Genomic DNA, 26,188 nt, shown 5'->3' with positions numbered 1-26,188 from the left:
AAAGTGTCCTCCGAGCCAAGCGGCTCATCCCCATGTTTTCACGAGCTTGCCCTGAAAAGGTCCTGCGGGTTTTTCGCGCGATCCGGATTATTGCGCCGCGGGCGTCCGCCAGCAAACTGCATTTTTCGCCTCGCGAACAAAAAGCCGCGGCTATTATATAAGAAAAAGGCGCCTTTCCCGAAGCGCTGCCCCTCACCCCACAAGCCTAAGATATTCGGCTGCGTTCTCGATAGACTCTCTCGACCCATTCACGCGGACTTTTCACACCGTCGTATGATCAGTGGGTGGGTGAGGTAGGGAGGGAGGGGGGAGCAGTCGGGGTTAGGCGGAGGCGGAGACGGAGGCTCGCATGAATGGAATTCGCGTTTCACGCGGCACGTGAATCCTTCGCTGCTGCCCTCTGACTAACGCTCGCATTGGATTATTTGAGCAATGCGTCGCGGTTTACGAGTCCTTCCGCGCACACAATCTGCCGAATTCGTACGAATCGCCGTTCCTACGAAACACGTGGCTGCTCGTTAATAATCGTAAATAATTGTTTGCCCACTTATTGTTTGCCGAGCGTACTCGTGAGCTTAGCGTTATCGAGCTGCGCGGGTCATTTAATGATAGTACGATTGCACGGCCTTAAGGACCTTCTCCCTTCGACGATGCAGGTTCTCGGAGCCGTAGCTCGAGACGTTCTTCGCAGCTGCTACGTCCTCGGCGAGTCGTCCTGTTCGTTCTCCACTAAGAAGGGAGGATGAAAACAAGTGATATCTCTTTGCATTTCCTTCTGCTGTTTTATTATCGCTCCTCCTCCCTCCGACATTATCCGCTATTCACCTGCTGGAGCACCTGTCCGGTGAGAAGGACGTTCGAAGACTATCTCGATACGCTTTGCAAACACTCGTGCGTCCTTCTCGGGTCTAGTAGGGGATCGTTTTACTTGCTTCTTTATCCTCCAAGGCGCCCTCAAATTTGCTTACACAGGGACAGTGGAATTCGGGCCCATAGCCGGGCCTCTCTCGTTGTTCATTCGGCATCGGGCCGCGCGTATATTATGACACGTATTACGACGCGCATTATGCGCTCGAGGAACGCGTGAAAGTCTAGATTTTACAATGCTTATAAACGAGATCCTCGTTTATCTCGGAAATTCCGGCAGGTTATATGATGGATTATCATCGGCCATTGAATCGCGCCCCACTAACGGCTGATCTTCGCACTGTTTACACATATTGGTTTATTTTTACAATATTATCTGCGCAGCGTGTTTATAAAGGTTGCGCTAAATCAAGTTGACGCCTTCAATCGCAGGTCCTTATTTAATAAAGAGATTGTTTTTAGGGCGTTAGTAACACGCAAGGTGTCCATATCTCCCGCATATCTATTTCAATAAAAGTGTCGGTCCTGTTTATCGTCGCTTTTCTCGTTCTTTTCTTCGTTGCTTTTTTTTCTTCTTTTATTTATTTATTTATTTATTTATTCTTTTTTTTTTGCGCACAAGCCCTCAAGAAAGGGAGGTAATTTCAAAACAATAGGGATCCCTGTAGCAAGGAAACTTCGGTCTGGGTCATTACCGCATAACAAATAAGTGCACGCATATCGAGAGCAATTGGTGGGCGTGAGACGCAATAATGTTCTTCGGCAAGCCAAGCGAGCGTCATCGATTCGTTCTCGCATCCATCTCGGGTCTCGGGGATGCGCGTGGATGGCAGGATCGAGGTCCGGGAAAGGGATGGGGGCTGAGCCGAGGGCTAAGCGCAACCGCAGCACCACGAGGAGGGCAACCTGGGGTTGGCGCGAGAGGCGGTAAGTGCCGGGGGCGAAACGCTTGGCTGGCCATGCGTCGCGAGGAGGTGGAGACGAGGAAGCCGAGAGACAGCCCGAAGAATCACTTGCCCGCGCGCGCGCGCTACAGGCGAGAAACGCTGAAATTAGCCGCGCCGGGGTGGGAACGGACGTGGATGCGAGTCAAGTGTCTCTCGGGCGCAATGTCCCGTGTCCCGGGAGTTACATTCATCTTCTTATGTCGTTAAATTTAATTTGTGCTCGGGCTGCGTGTATAACCGAGTGCCGCATTCACGCGGAAGCTTTTCCTTGTTCTTCTTCCATGTGGACTCTTGCGGCCGGATGCGGGAGCGTTAATCTCCCCGTATCGATGAATTCTCGGATAGTTTCGATGGTTCTAGGTTGGGAAAGCTAGATCGCTTGTACCAAACGACGCTCGACGATGTTGGACCGCTTGTTTATGAATGGATAATCGATCGATGTTCAATATAATTCATGTGCTCTTCTTCACAAAGTCGTCCTATTAATGTCAGTTGTTTTTCTGCTTTCGTCGACAGTGCGCTTTTAATGCTAAGAGCCGCGAATTCGATGGTTTTGTATCGCGAAAAGCAAGCTACGCATAGTCATCGTTATTAAAGCACTGCCAGGGCTTTAGGCATTAAGCTTTCCTAGATTTTAATGAAAATTAAAGAAAGTGCAGCAAAGCTATATATTATAAATGTTGTTTTCAGATGCTATACGTATGGAAATTAGCTCGGGAATCGTTTGAAGAATCAAAGGACTGGTTAAAATTAATCCGGATTGCAACGAATCCTGATGAAGTGAATGTGCGCAAAATTAAAGACAAAGATGGAAATGTAAGATCGTTTTCATTATTTCATTTTCTACTTACCAATATGTTATAGTTCGTTACTTAGGGAGTTTCTGAGAATGGAACCTTTTTGACTTCTGTAGGCAATTATTATTGGTCTGAATAATATCCCGTATGATTATGTTCAGCTTTGTGAGCAAACAATTTGCTTGCTCATACGTACAGTTCTCGCAAAAGTTTGGCAAATATATGGTAAATGAATATAATTATTGTATTTGGGCTGATTAAAAACAAATGAATAAAGCAGAAATTACAATAAAATCAATTATTGACATTTGGGGGTGGCTTAAAGTGCTTTTTACATTCGATAATGTAATTTGCAAACTGTTACGGAAGTAAGTAGCGAGTCAAAACGCAACTGACGTTATGTTTCTATTCGTCGTATGAACGTCAGTTGTATGGAGGGGAGGGGAGAAAAGAAAGAAAAAACCCCCGAAAAAAAAAACATACAATAAAATAATGATTTCGTGCGCTCGAGACTCTGCAGTTTTAAAACGACGAATGATCGTTGAAACGATTTTAACTGATTTAACATATGCTGTTCGTGTTCTGGTGGAATGAACATCCTATATAAACTGTTTCAAACCCCCCGCGATGGACGACTTCCTGATATCGTTCGACTTGGGTAAAATATATGAAGCGGATGTCTTTCCAGCCTCGTACGTACAGCTAGTCCAATTTATATATCTTTTCCACGTAAACAATTTTATCAATTTGTTGTTCATAATCATTGAGAAATTTTCCTTCATTGAAATATAAATTTGTTCCGGCTTATTTATTAGCTCAATTATTACCCAGCTATTTATCTATCTGATTATCTATCTATTTGCCCGTTTATCTATCTAACTACCTAACTACCTAACTACCTAAATAACCTATCTACCTACCTACCTACCTACCTACCTACCTACCTACCTACCTACCTACCTACCTACCCACCAATCTACCTATCTACCTATCTACCTACCTATCTACTTATCTACTTATCTATCTATCTACTTACATACTTACTTATCTATCCATTTCTTAAATTGAATTACTATTATTATTTACTTGCTACATATAATTCCCTATTTATTACGTGTTAATTTAGTACTTGCAACAATTTCTGCATACGTATGCTCAATTTGGTAGTTTGGCAATCCTTTAAATAATTTCATTTTTCCTTACAAAATTGTCAAACTAGTAAATAAGTATATTATGAGCGGAGATGATTGAAATGTTCGTTAAGAAACATATTTTCAAATGAAAACTATGAGGATGAGCTTAAAAATTCAAAAAAAACTTAAAAACTCAAACACATGTTTGATAATTGTTTTCGGCCGTAAAGTTTTTCGGTAATGTCTCCTCACCTTACCCATTACTACTACTCAGACTTTCTAATTGGCCGTCTCTCCAATGAGACGTAATTTCACGTCGGTATGACGCTTTTGGTATCAATGGGACGGCCGATTGTCGCCAAAGTTCTTACATAATACGCGCAAAATGTACGTAGTACGTAAGTGTAATTAATTGACTTGAGAAGCAATTGTCTTTGATGGAACGACTCGATTTGTGTGCAGACGTACTTCGAGGCAGTTCGCAACATAGCAACGAGGGAGGAGCTGCTCTCGGGTTTCCTCGAGCCGTTCGTCCAGCAGAGGCGCCTGAACAACGAGGACGAGAACACAAGCGAATACGGTAAGTTCGTTAAAGTACGTCAGGTGCAGAGCGCGCGCCGAGCTCCTACGAAATCTCCTGCGAAGGGGAAGCCGCGATCGTCGTGACTCTTGGAACGGCTCGAACGCGCCTTTAGGTGCGTTGGCCGTCACGGATGCGTGACTCGGGCGTGATTCACCTGGCCGGCCGTTGAATATTGACCCCCTGAACGGTCAACGAGCGCGGCAAGTCGCCCGTCGCGATTATCGCGATGTTTATCCGGCTCGTTGGGGGCACACATTTTCGGTCACGTTATTGCCGTTATTGTCCTCCCGATCGTCCGCGTTTTTCTCCACGCTTTCCCTTTATTCGACACCCGGAGATTTTTTTTTTCTTCTTTTTTTCTTTCTCCCTTTTTTATTGTTATTATTACTATTATTATTACTATTATTATTATTGTTGTTATTATTGTTATTGTTATTGTTGTTATTATTATTATTATTATTATTATTATTATTATTATTATTATTATTATTATTATTATTATTATTATTATTATTATTATTATTTTATACCGTCGACACACGGAAGGCTGCAGCTATCGCTTACCAATCTGATGAGAGAAATGATGCTCATTGTTTGGGTATAAAGTGAGAGCTGCTTTCTTCCTCGCTCCTCTATCGCGACAAATTTATCTTGCTTCTTCGGCCGCGATCGTAGTATTATTCTATTTCAAATGACGGGATAATCGCGCCGAAGGCTTGGGGAAATTGGGGACTCTTTTCATAAATTTTGTCGAAACCGTAAAAAAGTAGGACAATTTCAATAGAAAATTTACGACACATTGACTATTGGGCTTATCGAGGTTTCCGATATTAGAGATGTCGGATGAAGTCAGCCAGGTTAAGATTATTTTCAAAATTTGCGTACATTTTTCACTAAATTTATTAATAACAGCATTTAAAATTAATAATGAAGCACGTGAAAGATACTGGAAGAAACAAACAATTGTTAATTGTAATTCAATGCTCAGTGGCGTTATCATTTTTAATACTCGTTGAAAATAAATTTAAATTAAGCAACGCGCGTTTATAAGTTTTTTTTTTTTTTTTTTTTTTTAAATAATATTTTCGTAGCGTTATTTATCGCGGAAATTCATCTAAATGTATTACTGTAGCTACAGTCATATTAAAGAATTGTTATCATCAAGGCAATAATCGTGAAATAAAGAAAATAATATCGAGAGATATTTCTTAAATATGAAATTATTTAAAGTCTTGGTGCTTTTGTTTCCTTTATAAAATTTCGCTACAACCATAAAAAAATTAGCACCTGGCAAAAGTTTCACTGGCTCGCCACTTATCTCCTTCCAAATATCCAAAAATAGTTCGCCAATTTAGATGGCTTACGGGGTGAAGCGTCGAGTTGGAAAAGGTTATGCGATATCCAGATGTCGCAGTAATTAAAACTGGGATTATTGTTAAAGTTAATTCGCCCGAGGCTGCGCCCTGGGCTCTGCGCCACTCTTCCACCACTTCTCATTCGCGACTATACTCCTCTTGTCATTTTACGATGTTCATTAAACAAATTGTACATTTTTTTTCGTGAAGCTGTTTGCAAAATTAGTACTCAGGTGAGCGTAGTATTTATTCATTTTACCGTGGTCATATACGCAATATCTTTCATTATTTAAATCTGGAAACACCATGTCATCGTAGTGTAATCAAATATACTAAATTAGTTTGTTGATAGAAGGATAATTTTCTAATTTAACAATGTTATTGGTGGAAATTATCTTAATAAATTATTATTTATTATTAAGCAATAACTGGCCTTTGCTACTAATAATTTCCATATTTGTGCCCTTTTCTCGGTTTTTCTTCCTCCTCCTCCTCTTCTTCTTCTTCTTCTTCTTCTTCTTCTTCTTCTTCTTCTTGTTCTTCTTCTTCGTCTTCTTCTTCTTCTTTTGTTTTTGTTTTTGTTCTAATTAACACAAGTGATGGCAATTAAAATCACTAAAGTTTTTCCAACATATGTGTAAAATGCTTCGAAACAGCTGAAATAATTGCAAGTGTTTGGCAGCGCATAACGTTTGCAACCAATAGCAACGTATTAATTAATCTTCGAAGGAATATGTAATATGCGCGATAAATAGCAGGAGTAAATTTATTTATCTTAGCGTTCGTTCATTAAAATTATTATCGTGCACCGACTGCTAGTGAAGCGTAACTGTACCGGAAACGGTCGCAACCAGTTCCGGGCAAATATTTATCCATAATTCGCTCGAATATTATTATCTGCATCAGAAATTTATTTAGCGAACCCGTGTATATATGGATACATACATTGCTTAGTTCCTTATTGGATACTCTGATCTTGTAATTGTAACGGAAGCCAATTGTCGTACGATTATTTCATTCGAAGATTTTATTAACTGTCTTTGAACAATATCCAAGGACAAGCATTCGGATGCTAAAATTTAACGAAGGAGTCATCTTATTGGAGAACTTACGGTAGTAATTAAGTCGGTCCTGCTGGCAATGTAAATTTCTAAAATTAATTAAACGATTTATGCTTAAATAGCTGCTTCGAAGGGAGACAGAACGACCTGGTCGTTTCATTTACGATGAAATATCACAGCCTTAGTTGTAGCCCAAAAGAATTTTTCTTTTTTTCATTTGGCTTTCATTATCGAGGACAAGTTAGAGAAAACAACTGGATAACTATCGCAAGTAATATACAAAAGGCTTGTGAATTGTCACAATGTAGCGTCCTTCTGCCGTTCGTCTAATTTTGAATTTGTTATTAAAATTATATGGTGCTTCAGAATATCAACAATAAAGGCGAAAGAAAGAATGTATTGTTTCAGTTGTTTGAAGGTAGCAGCTACCAAATGGCAAAAGATAAAAACTAATTTTTAGGGTGACAAAGAAATCATGTGAATACTAAATTGCAGATAGGAATGGCTGTTGGTTACTGTTGTAATGAAATCGATGTTAGGACACTGTTATAAGAATAATGATGTCAAACAGCAAGGAGAAAGGAAAAGGCTGTCCGAATTGTGCAACCCTTGTAGATAGACATAGACAGTGAGAGGGGAGGAGAAAGAGAGAGAGAGAGAGAGAGAGAGAGAGAGAGGGAGGGAGAGAGGGAGAGAACACGGGGCATCTGCGTCGACGTAAAGGGATTTTTCCATTTCTCTTTTTTCCCAGTGGTAGGAGTGAGATAGGCAGGACAGACATTGGAGAAGAGAACTACTTTAATGCGCACGCGCCTTCTCGGGGGTGCAGAATGCTTCTCTCTCTCTCTCTCTCTCTCTCTCTCTCTCTCTCTCTCTCCATATCTCTCATTCCCATTCTGTCGGAGGCCAATGCTCGTACACATATATGTAGATATGTATACTCATTGAAATGCCAACCTCAAATATATAATATTTCGTATGTGCTGCTTCTCATTGTGCCACCGAGCCTTTGTACACAGTCGGGGTTATTCGTCGTTGTTCGCACGTCTCTCTCTCTCTCTCTCTCTCTATCTCACCATGTATATATGTACATATATATCTCCCTCTATCTATTTCTACGAGTACCGTTTTTTGCCTACGTATACACAGAGTATTACAAATATATTTGGATAATGCCTGCAAGATTTTTGTTCCAACACTTGGTGTGAGATAAACATCTGTCCCCTTCGTGAAAGTTCTGTTGATTGACTTATTTTTTCGTTGAATTACAAACTTTACTCTTACACATTAGGAGTATATAACTTGTCCCTCTCCTTAAAATTGCATCGAACATTGCTACATCTCTTATTATATATAGACTATCGGCTCGATTACATAACGTCGTATCGGTTCAAGTTCGGCTGCATACACGTAATATAATTTCCATCCATACACGCAGATTCATTAAAGCATGTCCGTTTTTTACTCTCGTTTTTCTTCTCTATTCTTATAGTTTCTTCTTTTTTTCTTCTCAATAGCCATTTGACACAGTGTAAAAAAGAACATGCAAAAAAAAACGAGCTTTGTATAATTTAAGGCGGTCGCGGACGTTGGTAGGGGAGGTCAGAGGCAGTTTAGCATGAGTTATGAAGCTGATTTTCCGCTACAGTTTTTCTAGTTAAGCTTGTAATAGTCCGCAGGCGCATCTCTGGGTTTATCTCGCGCGCATTGGACGTCTCTATTAGGGTTTCCGATAATTTATGACTCTTATTGTCGATTAGCGCGCGTGTACAACACCGGGGTGTGGGGGCCGGCTCATAGACGACGAGCGAAAAAGCACGAGTGCGCGCCCCGTTTGTAAAAAAAAAAAAAAAGGGGTACCGCACAAAAGGGCACGCGACACTTTTTCCTTTTCACCAAGGGGGTGGCGCACGCCTGCGTTTACGATGCTTTCTTTCGGTACGCAACCCCATCTGATTCATCGAATCGCTCTAATGACATGACTATTTGACGTTTAGTTCAACCACGCCGCTAGTAATGCTCACGATGCATTCACGTGACTTTACTCACGCATCTACAAACAGATATGTGTATGAAATTTATGCAGCATTCATCTTCTCGCCTTTATTTTAAATATATTAGCGCCCTTTTAAGAGAATGCATTGGCATGGATTACCGCGATAGATTTGCCGCGCGTATATTCCGTTCAACCGATTTTCAAGTCTCTCGCACAGCATCCTTCACACAATATTTCTGATTACCCACATGACATTAATCATTTGCTCAAATACTTTGTAATTTTTTTTTTTTCTTTTTTCTTGCCATCCTCTAATTACGAAGTAGCTATAGTTATTAGCCGATGTCTCCTTACACAGCATTGGCGAAAGCTTCTTCGATCGATGCTCTCACATTCGTAATCTCGCATCTTCAAGGTGTATAAGATTGCAAGATGCAAGATCCGGAACAATCGTTAATACTACGAATATACACAATTTGCGCATTGTCTGTGCCGTATTTGGGGACTGGTGACAGATATTCGTATTCGGGGCGTATTAAGTCGTAATAAGCAGGAAGACCCAAATCTAGAACATAAATGCATAGTGTATTAGTGTATTCCAAGGTGAAGTTATTCAGCGATGAATTTCCGTTACTTTTTCCCATGTAACGGCCAGCTGACTTGGCCGCAGGGGGTGTCAGAATTGGATCCCACCTGTTGACTTTACGTAGCGCAGGTTCGTGCGGCTAAAAGTTCTTATTCGTTTGTAGATTAGCATAATTTGTAGGACTGTGTATGCATACGAGCTCGGACCTTGGGAATCCTTTTGATTTATCAACTTCGATGCTTTTATGGATAATTGGGGATGAATGAGTATGAGCCGCCGATGCACGATAATATAAGACCTTTATTTAGACAAGGACTTTTGTCATTGGTTAATATTATAAGGCAGATATAGAGAAAAAGTCGGGTCAATGAGTGCAATGCCGAAGGTAGGTCAAAAAAAAGTCGAATAAGAGACGAATAATTCCCATACAAAGCCCCAACGAAGCACTTCTGCTTATATCAATCGACGGTGATGTGTGTGTGCGCGCGCGCGCGCGCGTGTGTGTGTCTGTCTGTGTGTGTGTGTGTCTGTCTGTGTGTGTGTGTGTGTGTGTGTGTGTGTGTGTGTTCGTGAGTAAACGAAGGGGGCTATTAAAATGATAAAATTTCGTAGTATGGAAGGAATGAATGCTAATTGGAGAGCGGTCCAAATGTCGTTAGAATATCCATGTCGCGTGCGCGTGCGCTATGGGCCTCGTGATTGCGCGCACTCGTCGCATGTGCGCCGACACATCGCTGACATCGCAAATTGATCGCGAGGAGGGCAAACACGGGGGTGGAATGTCGGACGAGTTGACTCGCGCGGCTGATTCTTGCCCGGTTCCCATGAAGGTCCGTTGGGGGTAGGTCGAGCGGCCCGTACGGGGGTCGCCATATGGTGGTGGAGACCCACCCGACAAGTGCACCGGGAGATTTAAATAACCGTTGACTTCGAGATCGGAAGCCACGGCCGCGCGCACTTCCCGCTCGTCCCGGCCCACTTTCCCCCAGCCCGTTATTTATTTACGATTAGCTTGGCGTTTGGGACGCGCTAGATTTTACCGTTTGTACGTTCGACTCCCCGCCACGATATTTCTTCTTGCTTCCCGTCGACTTTTGAGACTTCGGAGTTTCACGTCGAGCACCGAACGCGTTCAACCCTTGCCCGTCCCTACAATTAGAAGAATATATTGTCTGTTGGCGAAGAACTGTTTAGTAAACGCGCGTTGACTTCGTAATGTCCCTGGGGTTAATTATTGGAATATTATTCCATTATGTTGGCGAGTCGTTTTGAATGTTTAATATTGAATTTTTCCACATCAGCATCGCAAGAAGTCATTGTTGTTTTAACTTAATATCAGAGTGCAATTAACACTCGAAAAGCAATTCGTGGCTGTCGAAATTGTGCGTGTGTTTTCTGAGAGCTTGCGCCGGTCGTGACCCGCGGTCCATTATGAACTTAAGGCTTGAGAATTTTATCGATTTTTGGCGAAAATTTGGAATTAACGCGATATTAAAGAGCTTGCGAGGCTAGTTCTAATGGCATATTAAACTCTCAAATTCTGACGGATATTACACCTGTGTTTTGGATTGGTTAAGAGACGACGTCAGTTTTGTCGTAAAGTGCGCGAATGTGGAGTAAAAACGTAGCTGCAGCAGCAGAAGCGCGAGTGAGGGGTAAAAGAGCTTGTGGAGACGAATGGGGAACGTAGGCTTGGATATTTTATTAAGTAGCTGATGCGAGGGAAAAAAGTAGATCGTTAAACATTCAAGACGAAGTGTTGATGAAAAGTTACGAGCGAGTAAGAAGAAGAGACATAAAGATAGGAAGGAAGGAAGAAAGGAAGGAAGAAAGGAAGGAAGGAAGGAAGGAAGGAAGGAAGGAAAGAAGGAAGAAAGGAAGAAAGGAAGAGAGGAAGAAAGCAGACAGGGAAACGGGCAAACAGGCAAGTAGATAAGTAGGCAGGCGCGAGCAGGCAGGTAAGCGGGCAGGCAAAACTAGGAAGAGGGCCAAGGGATTGGTAATGTTCGCACGATTGTTATTCAAGGCGATCGGGCTTGCAGGCAAAAGTCAGGCGGGTGGGCGGACGCAGCGGTCGCCCGGGAGTCGGCACGCGATGTTCACCGGCCATGTGTGGGAAGCGAAGGTGTAGGAAAGACGAAGCGGCGCGATGAGACAGGCGGGACGCGACTCGTAAGTAATGACCCCCCGCGCCGTCAGCGACGTATCCCTGACTACAGCGTTGGTGCGGGGGGGGGGGGGGGGGGGGGGGGGGGGGGTTGCGAGTGCCGTACCCTCGCAGGGGTTGAGGGTGGTTGATGGCGCGGGAGGGGCAATAGGGTGGGGGTGGATAGGGCGGAGGAGGAGGAAGAGGATGAGGTTGAGGTTGAGGGGGTTGCCCCCTCGTAAGAGGGCGCCGATTGGCCGGACGGTCGCTCGACCCCCGCAGCCAATGGCGAGTGAGGGTTCCGGTCAGCCGTCTTCGCGGGTCGACCGAGCAGGGAGTCGTCGGCGATCCCCTCGAGGCCAAAGTCGTGGAGCATCGCCGCTATTATCTGTCGCGCCGGGTTCTCCGTCGGATCGCTCTATATCGTGGAGCTCCGCGTGGCGCCCCGAACTCGAGCGATTCGCAAACGCACCGGCGTCTCGCACTTGGCACGAAGCTGCCGGGGCCGCAAGCACGGCAAGCTCAAGCCCGCGCCGCGCTTACGTCGAGCCCTGGATAACGAGGCCCTTTTGGATTTCTAGCTTCCCAGCACAGTGGAGCCTCTCACGCAGACGAGGACAGGGAGGAAGAAGAGGACGTGGAAATAAGGTGTACGGTCTGCGACAAGCCATTCCAAGATATCGAAGTGTAAGCTTGAACATTATTATTTTATACACACTTACATTATTATTGCCGTGACTCCTCGTCTTTTATATTTTCTTTCACTTTTAATGTCAATAATTTTATGGGGGCTGTGCCGTTCGATGTTTTATATAAAACCAGCGTTAAATGTTTTATCGCTCATTGTACGCAAAATAACGGCCAATAATGGCAGTGTAAAATATTGTTCAAATCGCCGGCTTGTAACAACAAGGTGCTTAATATTTCTAAATTAATCGGCTTTACGGACTTTCGAATATTCTTTTAATTGCAGACTAAGGCCTTATTCATTAATAGTAAAAGCCGTCGTTTCGTCAGCGTGCAGGTAGCATATATATATATATTTTTTTTATTATTATTTTATTTTTTTTTTTTTATTACGATTATCAGTGAGATCGAGTTTGGATATTTAACTCGAAGTAACGAGAGGCGGTCAATTTGTTCGACCCAGCTGCTGGTCGTGTCGGGAGGGGGAGGGGATTTCGAAATGATTGTCAAGGATACCGCGCGAGTTTTCCGAGGAATCGTTGTCCTATCGTTGTTGTTGATTATTCGACGTGGGCAGGGGTTGTTCGGCTGGACAGAGGCGCGATCGGCTGGTCCCGCAGGTGTGTTGGAAGCTTTCGTTTTTGTAATGGAGCGGCGTCACTTAGGTAACGGGAGTCACCGAGGCGGGAGGAGATCGACACGATCGTGGTCGGCTCGGAAAGCACATCGGGCCATCGGTAGATGTGACGGCATCGATAAGTCCCGTTAATTATTAATTAGCCGCGCTGATTGCAGGCGGCGGCTTGGTGTGGTGAGGTACGAGAGGGTAAGGAAAGGGGCGACGGAGGCACTATCGGCCCTAGGGATCGGAAACGGAGAGCCGCGCACGCGTGTCGCGGACTGATCACGCGAGCTTCCCGTAACCGTGGCGGGCGCGTGCGCGTTTACGCACCCGTCAAATGCTTACGAGCCAAAGTCAAAGGCGCCACCCACTCCGTTCGACCCTGCTTTGGCTTCCAATCCCCCTTGACTCGTGTCTTTTCGACTTCCACGGCTTTTCTCACGCTCTCGCCGTCGAGCCACTCTCTTCTTCCCCTCTGACGTCTCACGCACACTTACACACTTACCAATCTTCGTCAGATAATTGTCAGGCAAATTTGGTTGCTCAAAACCGTCTCTACAACCATTATGAACATTATTGGCGCATCTTTATCGAAACATCTTTAAGCCAAAAATAGCCGCAACAAATGGAAATTATCTTCTTCTTCCCACTCCTTCTTCATCTTCTTCATCTTCTTTCTTCAAATGCTGGCAAGATAGAAGATCTAGCTATTATCGCGTATTTTTCATTATACATTCGGGTTTCTCTCCAAGATTTACTTTTGTTTCAAGCTGGCCAGCACGAGCTATCTATTCCTAGTAGATGTGCAAGATACGATATTGGGAAAAGAAGTCGTGTGCGCGCATTCCTAAAGTCTAATCGATCTTGATTATTTTTCTCTTACAAATAAACTTTATTTCTAATTCGCAAAAATTGATAATTGCAATAATTAATAATTTCTCGTTGCAATTATACAATTCTGTAAACCCCTCCCCCCTCCCCTATCCCATTACTAGAAGCAAGCACTTGTATTAACAACGGGTAAATGACTTTGTCATGGGACTTCCGAGAACGTCACGGCAAAGTTCTAGTAATGAAGCGTAACAATAGCAATTGCCGTGCCGTATATGTTTGACACCCCCGTATCGTGTGCATTCGATATACAAGGAGAAGAGGCACCGATGAGCACCCAAGTGCCCAATGTAAGGACGAGCCTCGTAAAAGCTGCCATGCAATTGTCCTTTTATATAGATCCACCGATTACATTCGCTTATCCGTCACGCTCTTTATAGTCTATACAATTGCGTCGCCTATTTGCTAGTCGGCGGAAGGGGTCAGACTCAAATCGACATTTATACAACAATTACCACCATTAAACGTCTCTCGCAATCCATTCTTTTTTTTTTTTTTTGCTTTCTTTTTTCTTCTTCTGTCTTTTACACGAAATTCGAAAAAACATTCAACCGTTTCAAAATTTATTACAGTGTGCACACGCGCCACCGATCATTGCCTACAATCGATAAATGCACATCAGCGCTGGGGATTCGAGCCGCACAGTCGTCTACACATGTCATTATTACACGATTCTTTTATCTCAACGCGCGCTGATTAATAATACGCATTGATACTTGAATTGAAAGTAATGGTGGACGATCTATCGTGTTTTAAATAATAATAATAATAATAATAATAATAATAAATAAATAAATAAATAAATAAAAAAATTTTTAAAAAATAAATAAAGCTAGCTCTTTTCTTCGCAACGTCAACACTTCCAAGGAGCCTATTATGTCTCTCCTTCATTATGCACAGCCATTGCCTTACGTGCTGCATTAGCCTTTCACACTAATTACGCCCACACTAGCTAACATAATCCATTATTATTGGGTAATCGTACGATATGTGATCGAAATAGTCCGGTTCCAAATCACCGTTCCGATTAACGATTTGAATAGATATCCGAAATAATTCGAAATCATGGTCTAACATCATCGGCACAGCAAATATCCTATGTCGTAACGTGGGAGGTGGACAGGACTCGCCGCCAATTGTCATCGAAGGGCCTGGAACATAAAGAGGTTGGGGGGAATGGTGAATGGTTGGCTTGAATGCCAACCATTCACCATTCCCCCCAACCTCTTTATGTTCCAGGCTCAACAATCACCTGGTGATCTGCCACCGGTATCCGGCCCGCGAGCACTGCTGCTCCAGCTGCCCCAGCGGCTACGCCTGGCGACCTCTACTCGTCCGGCATCGCGCCATCGTTCACGGCGACATACGCAAGTACCCCTGCGAGAACTGCTCCAAGGTACGTAGGCGCCTCCTCGTCGCCGGCGCCCTCCACAAGCCCACACTCTAATCCGAGCCCCACCTATTCAAATTTTCGCTAATAGCCGGACGACCCGCAGGTCTTCACCGATCCCTCGAACCTCCAGCGTCACATCAGGGCCCAGCACGTCGGCGCCCGCAGCCACGCTTGCACCGAGTGCGGCAAGACCTTCGCCACGAGCTCCGGCCTCAAGCAGCACACCCACATCCACAGCAGCGTCAAGCCCTTCCAGTGCGAAGTCTGCTTCAAGTCCTACACCCAGTTCTCCAACCTCTGCCGGCACAAGCGCATGCACGCCAAATGCCGCATGCAGATCACCTGCGTCAAGTGCAGCGCCCAATTCAGCACCGTCACCTCCCTTTCCAAGCACAAGCGCTTCTGCGACTCGACGCCCCCGCCCCCGCCACCGGTACCCGGTATGTCGCAGCCCCAGCCCCAGCACAACCCCTTCCTCTTTCCACGGCAGCCCCTGCCCTTTTACCCGCCGGTGGCCCTCGCTCTCCCGCGGTGCGGGTACCCTCCCCGGCCTGCCCCTCCTCTTCCCGCCCAAGGCCGCCGAGGAGCCCGAGCGCGGCCCCGGACCCGCTCCGCCGGTGCCCCCATCCGCGCCCCCGGCACCCAGCAAGGTCTCGCCCTCGCCCGCGGCCGCCGAGGAGGCGACCTCGAGCCTGAGGCCTTCGCCGGCCCGGCCTCCTCCCGCGCAACCCGAGCCCGAGACCGAGCCAGACTCCGAGGTCGAGCCCGATTCTCAGCAGCCGCTTGATCTGCGCGTGCAGACGCGACGACGCTGGATCCCGCCCGAGTCCAAGTCGGACTCGAAGCAGCTGCCGCCGCCACCACCACCGCCACCGCCACCGCCCCAGCAGCACTCGCAGCAACTGCAGCAACAACAGCACTCACAGCAACAGCAGTCCCAACATCATCAGCATCAACAACAACAACAACAACAACAGCAGCAGCAACACCAGCAACACCAGCAACACCAGCAACAACAGCATCAGCAACAACAGCAGCAGCATCAGCAGTCTCAGCAACAGCAACAGCAGCAGGAGCAGCAAGCGGAGCCCGAGCCAGCCTCCAAGAGGCGGCGGCGACGGAGCGAGTACTCGCCGCCGATCATCGGATCCGAAGAGGCGAGTCGACCTACGGCCTCGCTACAGGCCCCACTAGCGCCGCCGTCTTCGACCACCGATACCAAGGAGCCAAGCAGTCCCGTGACTAGGACCCCGCCACCACCCCCACCACCGCCGCCGCACATGGCCTATCCGCGGCCCATACATCCGCTCTTTCTCGAGTCCATCTATCGCAAGCCTTCGAATCCCTTCCCCAGCTTTCCAAGCGAGCACCGGCTTCTCCAGCCCCTACCCGCGTACGGACCCTCGCGCGGGCTACCCTTCCTCGGGCCCCTCATGAACGGCCTCGGGGGCCCGCGACCAAGCGGTTACGACGTACTCTCGCGGCCGGCTCTCGGTGGTTTCCCCGGCGTCAAGCCTTTCCAGGATCCGCTGTTGGGCCAGCAACCGCCAAGCATCGCCGGGCCCTTCGGTGGCCACGGCAAGATCAAGGACCGCTACTCCTGCAAGTTCTGCGGAAAGAATTTCCCGCGCTCGGCAAACCTCACGCGCCACCTGCGCACCCACACCGGCGAGCAGCCCTACAAGTGCAAGTACTGCGAGCGCAGCTTCAGCATCTCGAGTAACCTGCAGCGCCACGTGCGCAACATTCACGACAAGCAGCGGCCGTTCAAGTGCCCCATGTGCGAGCGCTGCTTCGGCCAGCAGACGAACCTCGACCGTCACCTGAAGAAGCACGAGGCCGATGATGGGAGCGGCGTCGTCTCCGTTGCCGACTCGGCCGACAGCAGCAACGAGAACGATCGCGAGGAGACGGCCACCTATTTCGACGAGATCCGCTCGTTCATGGGGAAGGTAACTTACGGGGGTGACGGCTCCTACCTACCACCCCACCATCCGGCTTACCTGCCCAGCAGACTGCGAGAGGTGCATCACGGGACGCGCGACCTCGAAGATCCCGTCGGGGCCAAGGCCAAATACGAGGAGGATGAAGACAGCGAGGACGGAGCGCTCTCGCCCCTAGAGCAACCCGAGGGCCTCTCGCCCAAGGAGTCCTCCTCACCAGGGCAGCAATTCGAGCTTAAGCTTGGCGCCAAGCGCGAACTCCTCAATAACAATACCGCCGAGCCCGTGATTGAGATCTCGACATAGTGGAGGCGCACCCCAGAAGACGGTACTCCCAACCGTCGTCTACGATTAATAAGTTGGAGTTCGCTGGATCGCGGAACGAGGGGGAAGGGACGGGGATTGATTTGACGCACAGACAAATGGATTGATGGACGCGAACGAGCGAGCCACCCAACGAACCAACCAACCAACCAACCAACTAACCCAACCAAACATCCAAACAATCAATCAAACAAATCAATAAAGTAATAACCAATCAACCAACAAATCATGCGATTAATCAATCAATCAACTAATCATCCAATCAACCGAGCATCAACCAACCAATCAACCAACCAAACCAAACAACCAATCAATTAATCAATCAAACAATTATCCAATCAACTGAGTAATCAACCAACCAACCAACCAACCAACCAACCAACCAACCAACCAATCAACCAACCTACCAACCAACCAATGAATGCTCGTCGCTCTATCCGAGTATTATTTATTCTATTTAATGTTAACTGTGTGTTATTATTGGCAGATGCAGATTCGTTGTTGATTAGAGAGCGATTGGGCTGGCCGGGCGGGGGATGGGAAGAGAAAAAAATTAAACGATTCGTTCCCGATTAGTGACTAAGTTATTTTGTTGTTATTAGCGAAATGGCGAGCTCGCGCTGCCGACTAAAAATTGAATCAAATTCCATTGGCTTGAATGAAAGATTCTTCGAAATTAACTTAGTCAAGTGAAGCCAAAGCATTGGATGGATAAATAATAGAGGTTAACGAGAGATGTAAAATTATCCGCGATTAACAAACGACTGCGACATGTACAGATCTTTAATATTAAGCGATATATAACGACGTTTGTAAAAAGTCCTCGTAATTTTTAATGATTATTGACGCACACACGCACGCACTCACGCGCGCACCAAGGTATATATATATATATATATATATATATATATAGATATATATGTATGTATGTGCATATATATATATATATATATATATATATATGTATGTATATATATATATACATATATATAAATGCACATGTGTATTATGTGTGTGCGTTTGTGTGTGTGTTTGCGCGTGTGCGTGCACACGCGTATGCATATACATACATACATAGAAATGTGAATATTATTTGAAAGTTTTAAAATGCAGCGTAGAGAGTTGAATTTTAGTGGATGGAAAATGACACAAATGAATTATATATTATAATTGTTCGGTGCGATATTATTGTGATTCAACTATATAATAGTTGCAGTTTATAAATACAATAAGCACCTGAATTTTATCTGTGTAACTAGGAACACGTTAAGGATTAAACATTTTTATGCTCGATTACTTTTAAAAAACATTATTTACACCTTTTTGCAAAAAGTGATAAATGAGATTGCACACATTTTTACATAAAATCCTATAAGTATGTACATGTTCTTCAAATAGCTCTTTATCTCTTTTTCTGTAGGCGATATATTCTTACGGTTTACGTAAGCGTCATTACAATTATAACAATTACATAGTAAATATAATTATCTATAAATATTGTATAGAAACCTCCATAATACATTAATTGCTATTAAAAAATTACACCGGAATTTATTATTCTTATATTGTTCTATTCTTCCTACACCTAATTTTTAATTTTATAACCGTTTTTTTTTTTAAATTTATTATTATCAATAAATGAAACTTTGAAAACGCATACTTTTAATGACTTACTTTCTTAATGTGCATCGTTTTATTGAAGAAAAAGAAAAAAAAATTCTCTTCTTTTTTTTTTCCTTTTTTTGTTCACTTCCAAACAATCGTTGAACGCATTCTAAAATAAATACTCAATGCATAAATATCTTGATACTCGAAAGTAATCGTATCGTAATTACCGAACTTTACCGTTTGTAGGGTACAAAATTTTTGTTCAATCGGGGGAGCGCACCATCTATCGGCAAAATTTAACAACATCCTATGCGTCCTGCGGTTGGCAACGGGAAAAGCCTTTGATGCAACATCGATAACAAGTTATACGCGCTTAGTTATTTACAGACAATGATAACACAGAAACAAGTAAATCGGTCATACAATCAATTACCAATTACAACCAATTGGATTCATTAGTACGTAGTGGTATGCGCGTGGCTCTGCTGGTCATCGGTAAGCACGGCATCTGTACGAGCACGAGGAGAAAAATTTTATCCGTATGAGGCGTCCCATACAGATGGCGCTGCGTAGTATTTTATAAACTCTCGGGCCCAACGCGAAAACAATAAACAAGAGGTAAATGAAGAAGACGTAATATCGTATGCAAGTTTTGCCGCAGAATTCGGTTTGGAAATATGAATTCTCGTCGCTTATACGCTGCATCGACGATGCATTAGAGTGAGTCAGGACGGAGACGTAAAGCCATTACGCGCTGAAGTTCAGCTGTGTACGCAAGACCCGATGATTCCCTGTGAAATTCGAAGCAGACGCGATGTGCGGTCGCGCGCACTCAAGGTAAACAATAACGAGAGTGGGAGGAAGAAGAAGAAGAAATTTAAAGAGCCAAGGCAGCTTTATTTATCAACGGCAGCAAAAGCAACAAAAGGTCTGCCCGATTTATGTGCTGCCCAGATAGACTCTCGATGAGGCAACATTTAACGCGCGAACGAACATTATTGCCAACAGTATATTTGACAAAAAACGTTAGCGAGCTAATCACGAAATTCCAGCTCGCGTTCGGGAAATCGTTGTACCACTGCCGTCGCGCGCGTCCGCGACTACCATTAGAAAGTGGAAAAAATCAATGTACGGAGAGTAATGGTGTGACGCTGTTGATACACACCTCGGCAACATAAACAACTTGTCTCTCGCCACCCAAAACGCCCAACCATCACGTCCATTTACTCTATTTGGTCTTTTATCATATTATTGATTACCTTTACCATTAGAATAGAATGAGACTTGCATGTCGCTGCCGCCGAATGCAAAATAATTCGATGAAAAATAACCCGAGTAGCGCTAAACGGATTCGATTTCGGAACATCGGATGAGCTATTCCAGCGAGTATATCCATACATGAACATGGAATACGGGGACACGATTAAGCTTCGTTGCATTGATGAGGGGAATGGATGAGGGGGATTGGTAGGGGGGGAGAGGGTGTGTGATTAAATAGGAATGGATGTTATAGCGCTTGGCTCGAGTCGTCGTCCCATACACGAGCTCACTTCCGTTAATTGAAGGGAAAAACCGGCTGGATCGTTGAAGAATTCGATTATGAAGGATGAATGGAGATGTAATAAGGGAGGTAAAGGAGTAAAAATTGCCTAGGTTATCGCTCGTAATAGCTGTAATAGCTGAATGGCTGAAAAGAATTTGAGGTACCGGGGAGCAGCATGGGTATTGTGAAGCGACGTCGCGCTCGTTTTTGCCACTTAGGATGACATATGGTTGGGCAGGAGAAAATCGAAAGCACCTGTCGATGGAGGCTGGAAATTCAAACGAGCAGTTGGAGGCGAGTAAATGCGATGGAAAAGTAAGGGAAAAACAAATGGAAAAGAATTGGGAAAAGTGAGCGGCTGGAAGGCGCGTCCAGTGCTACCCGCCTCTTCGCAACGTAGCGCGGAGCGTCGGGAAAATTAGCATAAAGTCGACCGGATTTATAGGCTACTCCACGCACAGGCGTTTGCGTGTGTTTTATATGGACGCGTTAGCCGGTCACAACGCATGCAGAGTAAAAGGAGTGACCGATTGATCGTTTGTTTTATTGTGTTTGAGTAAGTAGTCGAGGTTCTCCGCTGGAACGAGAATAACGCACCGCGCGTTAACCGCTAAGGGAAATAATATCGCAGAGAGCGGCAAATTAGCTCGGAATCGTTAGTTAATAAAGTCCTTAATCGAATGTATCCTCTGGCATATTGTCTTTGTATAAATGAGCCGGTACGGCTCGTAGCTGTTCAATTTGCAAATTAGGGTTGCAATTGCATCGATTGGGCGTAAATTGCCGTATTGTACGTTATGAAAGTAAGCGAAAGATGTGTTTTCTGAAAGACAAGTTCTCCTCGCAGAGTTGTTATTCAAATTGAAATTGAAAAGCCGCGAGCCCATTGAATAGCAAAGTAGCGCAAAATAATGCACGTAAAATTTAGTGTTTCGCATAGTCCATAATGTTTACAAGACAATTCCTAAGGTTATTCATAGACTATTCTTCGTACGTGAAAACAAGGCACTAAAGATGACTCGGATATTTAGGTTTTTTTCTACTTTTTTGTTTTGTTTTGTTTTGTTTTGTTTTTGTTTTTTTTTCTTTTTTTCTTTTTTTTTTTTATACATATAGAGAACAAACCTTGAAGATCAACAGCTGTATTATGTCTATTTTATATGTGGTTCGATAGAAAAGATTTCACCCATTTATGAGAACAATAAGCGTGGAGTTTAAGAATTCAAATATCTGCCGATAAGTGAAATAATGTTAGTTCCTTAGAATACGTTAAGTAGTTTACTCTTTAATAATGTTTAGAAAGCATTTGTTGTTGATTTATTTCCCATTTAAGGCCTCTCTTCCAACGTCCGTGTACTTTTCTTTTAGGCCCAACTGTTTTGGTATGGTATCATTTTCTTTTCTTTCATTATTCTTTCTTGCATTATCATTTTTCGTTCATTTATTCTACTCTCCGTCTTATGCTAACGTTACGTACTAAATTAAAACTATCATTAAAACGAAGAAATAGAGAATAATCATTAGCCGATTAAGAAAGAATGTTTCTATGTTGATCTATATAAACAAGGATGATTAAATAATCACATATGATTATATTTTGATGTACGATACGATGATATAGAAAAATGATTTATTTTCAAATATCACGATACAGTGGAAATTGTAATTGAAAATAAAATAAAAAAAAAAAAAAAAAAAAAAAAAAAAAAAAAAAATAAGAAAAATCTTTAAATCTTTAATCGAATGCAGTGGCATGTCAGTGCTCATTCGACGCCTCCTTCCACCTCCTGTCCGTATGTTATATAATTTTAAAATTGCACCGAACTTAGTTTCTAAGCATATCTTACAAATTCCATCAGGATTCGTAAATGAAAATATAACTGTTAAAGGCTCTTCTTTTATGCAGACTCGCGTTTAAAATTTATCCGGTAGATTTCTCGGGAATTCCGTTGGTTTTTAGATATCACCACAAAATACACAGAACAGCCAAAGCAATCTTAAGCGATCGCATATAAAAATGCGTATTCAATGTAATGAGTTTAATAGCGAGCGAGAAAGCATATATAGAATGTTGAGGTAGCCGAAGTGGGTCAGTTTCCATGCAATTTTAGGGAATCTTCTACCGAGTAGCCGCGATAATCCATAAATATGTGAAATAAAAACGGCAACGAAACGAGCTGCACTCGGAGAGCGGGAACACGACATATATATATATATATATATATATACATATGTATATATATGTAAAGAGAGAGAGAGAGAGAGAGAGAGAGAGAGAGAGAGACGAACGAATTGGCCTTTTTTATATGCGCGAATCTCGTTGCGTCCCCTTTCATTTCAACGCATGGTCGCACAACCAATCGCCTCGGCAACACACCCACTAATCTTTTTTCTGACTTTTCTCCCTTCTCCCCAGCTTCACGAGCAGCTCTAATCAGCCTCCTCGGATCTGGTACTTTTGCGTCTTCGTCGTCGTCGTCGTAGTCGTAGTCGTCGTGGTCGTGACGCTTCCTTGACTCTCTCGACGAGCGCAGACGGCTCGACGACTCCTACTGAAAAGCCTTTCGAAAGTGAATTTGTTTTTCCTCTCCGCCCTGTTGCGTTAGTACTCTGCTCGATATTCTCTCTCTCCGCTCTCTCCACTCTCTCGCCCCCTCTCTCTCTCTCTCTCTCTCTCTCTCTCTCTCTCTCTTTATATATGCATATATGTATGTTTACGCGCGCGCGCGCAAGGCGGTGGCGAATAAGCCGAACTCTTCGATCGCTCGCGCTTATCAAAACAAAACACGGCGCACCAGTCCAGCACCTACGGGAACTTTCATTTATCACGCGGTTGCGCGCGCCTTCGAGTCTCCACGGGTTTAAATATCACTTTTGCGCATTGCGGCGGAGGTGGCAGGGCGGGTCGTCGCGTTGGGGGAGGAGGCGAGGCGGTGGTGGTCGAGGAAGAGGAGGAGGAGGAGGCGAAGGAGGAGAAAGAATGATCATTACGGCGAGTCTAGCGTGTCGCGCAAAAGTGAAACGAGCCGTGAAAAAAATGCGGCGCGAAAATTGCTACGTTTATATGAATAACAGAGGGAGATGCATAAACTACCTTCTTTTCATTACAATCTTTATTATTATTATTATTATTATTATTATTATTATTATTATTATTATCATCATCATTATCGTCATTGCCATTATTATTATTATTATTATTATTATTATTATTATTGACGTTATTTTTATTGTTGTTTTTCATTGTTATTATTATTGTCGTCGTAGTAGTCGTAGTAGTCGTCGCAGTTGTCGCAGTCGTCGCAGTCATTTTTATCGTCGTTATTGTCGTCGTTATCCTCGTTGTTATTGTTATTGCTGCGATCCTGAGGAACAATGCAGTTTCCCACGCGTGGCTCTTCTCATTCTCTCGAGCGCGCCTCTTCCTTCTTTTCTCGCACGGTGCAGCAGCGGTGCTCTTGCCACGCTGGATACGGTAGCCACGGGGCGCAATAAAACTCCTCAATGAGGAAGTTCTCCTCTTACTTTATGATTTCTTTTATACACTTTATATTTTCTCTGCTTTTCTTATGCATCTCAATATACTTGGTTCGGAACTCGCAGTAAAACGGCCTTTTTCTAACGACGAAACCACAAGCGCCGCAATCTTACGCGGGTCCATTAAATTTTGATATGAGCCTTCGAATTTGGAAATACACGCCTATTCTCATCCTAATATTTTCACATTAATGCTCAAAATTATTAGCTTTTCGAAATTATCCGACATTTTCGATAAAGTGCAGCGGTTGACTGGGAAACGCCATTTGAACGTAAAACTTATATACTCGTAGCCTGTAATTCGATTAGTTTTTAATCGTTTCTAAAATTACACCCCAAAACAATAATAAATAAAATAAAAAGTATTCGGTTATACGAAAGATCTCTCTGTGACAAAAAAAAAAGTGAATAATATTTGAGCGTTAAAGGTATGAACCGAAATAATTACAGCAATGGGACTACTATATGGACGAAACGAACTAAAATTGTAGTTTGCATTACAGGATATATTGACGAATATATGATAAATTAATTATTATTTATTGATATTTATGTCCTTTTGCGGGGGCTGAGTAATTGACGACAAAATATCATTGCATAAAAAATTAAAGATAAGCCGACACGAATTTTCTCGTTCAATTAAAAATTATTAAAAATTTCGCTATACAGTTCTTCGATCGGCAATAATTACTACAATTTTGCAATTACTTTGTTGTTAAAAAATAAAATGTATTCATTTAGAACTGAAAAATGTATAGAAGTGCAAAGTGTATCGAGAGTCTGTCGAAAGTATATGGATGTTAGTAGTATCGGTAATACAAAGTTTGATAACGAGTGTGATTATATAAAATATTAGAAATTTCACTAATTGCACGATGCTACATTTAATAGAATTATACTACTTATTTCGATCGCCACATAATAATTATAATTATAATAGTAAATTTAATAAAATATAGTTTTTCTTATAAAATATAAATTATAATTGAATGCTATTGATTGTTAATTGTCTGTGATGTAAACTGAGCTCAATGTGACGAAGGATGATGAAAAAGAAACAAAAAAAAAATAAAAATAAATAAATAAATAACAGTTCTTTCATCAAGTAAAGAGACTTTTAATCTCAAGGTTTTGTCAGATAGCAAATGAGATAGTTCATAATAATTGTCAAATTAATCTCATTTAATATTAATCCGAAAAAATTATTCGAATTAATGTCCTTAAGTGAAGCTAAAAGTGAAATTGATATTATTAGTCATTAGAGCATGAACTTTGGTATTTGAGAAGCGTCTCTAAGCTTTATATTTGTGCTCCATGACTTTGTTTCATTGGCCTAATACACTCAATGATAGTTTTTCTGATTTTCACGATTATATTTCAGCAGATTATATTCATGAAAGTCTTTGTGGCATCATGCAATCAACGATTCCACGTGTCTCCATTCGCACTTATGAAGATAAATAAAAATAAGTACAGTTTTATTGCATTATTCGAATTTTTCAAAAAATAATATGTCAAATGGTTTTTACGAATAAATCAATTGTCACTTACTTATTTGGTGTATCATTTTGCAAACGAATTTTTAAAAAGGGAATTTTTCAACATAATTTTTAATGCTTATCTACGCAAAGGAAATTAGGATTATACAAAGGCAAATGATCTGATAAAACTACTTTCATTTATTACGAATAGTCATTCCGTTCAATATAATTTCCTTACCTTAAAAATAAAACAAAATAAACGTAAAAAAAGTCTTTAGTGCCTGTAACGCTGTTAATGTTCAGCTTTACTTCAATAAACTACAATGTTATTATAAATTATATTGTATATTTCATGGATAAGCATCTTTTTAGTTTTATATTGATAATAATTTTTTTTTTTTAAGTTAATTATGACATTCATATTTTATGAATAATACATTGGTAAAAGTATACAATTTTCTTATAGCTCAAACTGATTTATCTGTCGATACTTGAGTGTTAAAAATCATGGAATTATGCTTAAAATATACGATTATGCATTATCATAGAAAAGGGGGAAAACTGAATTTGTACTTTGGAGCGCTATTTCTAATAAGATAATTTTAATAAATCTAATGTCTCGTGTCCATTTACGATAAGAGTATCGATTACGTACCGATTTATTTTTGATAACCGTTAAGTAAATTCA

The 26,188-nt window shown here is 42.8% G+C and overlaps 1 protein-coding gene across 1 annotated transcript in view; it reads left to right on the top strand.

The window, feature by feature from the left end:
- Window positions 1-17,466, top strand: part of LOC105368679 (PR domain zinc finger protein 16) — a 40,596-nt gene extending 23,130 nt beyond the window's left edge. The window contains 6 exon segments of the mRNA XM_011507748.1: window positions 2,505-2,630; window positions 4,207-4,324; window positions 12,053-12,158; window positions 14,911-15,067; window positions 15,153-15,581; window positions 15,583-17,466. Of these exon segments, the coding sequence (XP_011506050.1) occupies window positions 2,505-2,630; window positions 4,207-4,324; window positions 12,053-12,158; window positions 14,911-15,067; window positions 15,153-15,581; window positions 15,583-17,313 (2,667 nt within the window). The 3' untranslated portion in view covers window positions 17,314-17,466.
- Window positions 17,467-26,188: the final 8,722 nt, after the last annotated feature.

This window comes from Ceratosolen solmsi, unplaced genomic scaffold (assembly GCF_000503995.2).
Source record: "Ceratosolen solmsi marchali unplaced genomic scaffold, CerSol_1.0 scaffold1, whole genome shotgun sequence".
In the NCBI taxonomy this organism is placed as follows: Eukaryota; Metazoa; Arthropoda; class Insecta; order Hymenoptera; family Agaonidae; genus Ceratosolen; species Ceratosolen solmsi.
Note: the sequence above shows the minus strand (reverse complement) of the source record. Positions and strands in the feature narration are given on the sequence as shown.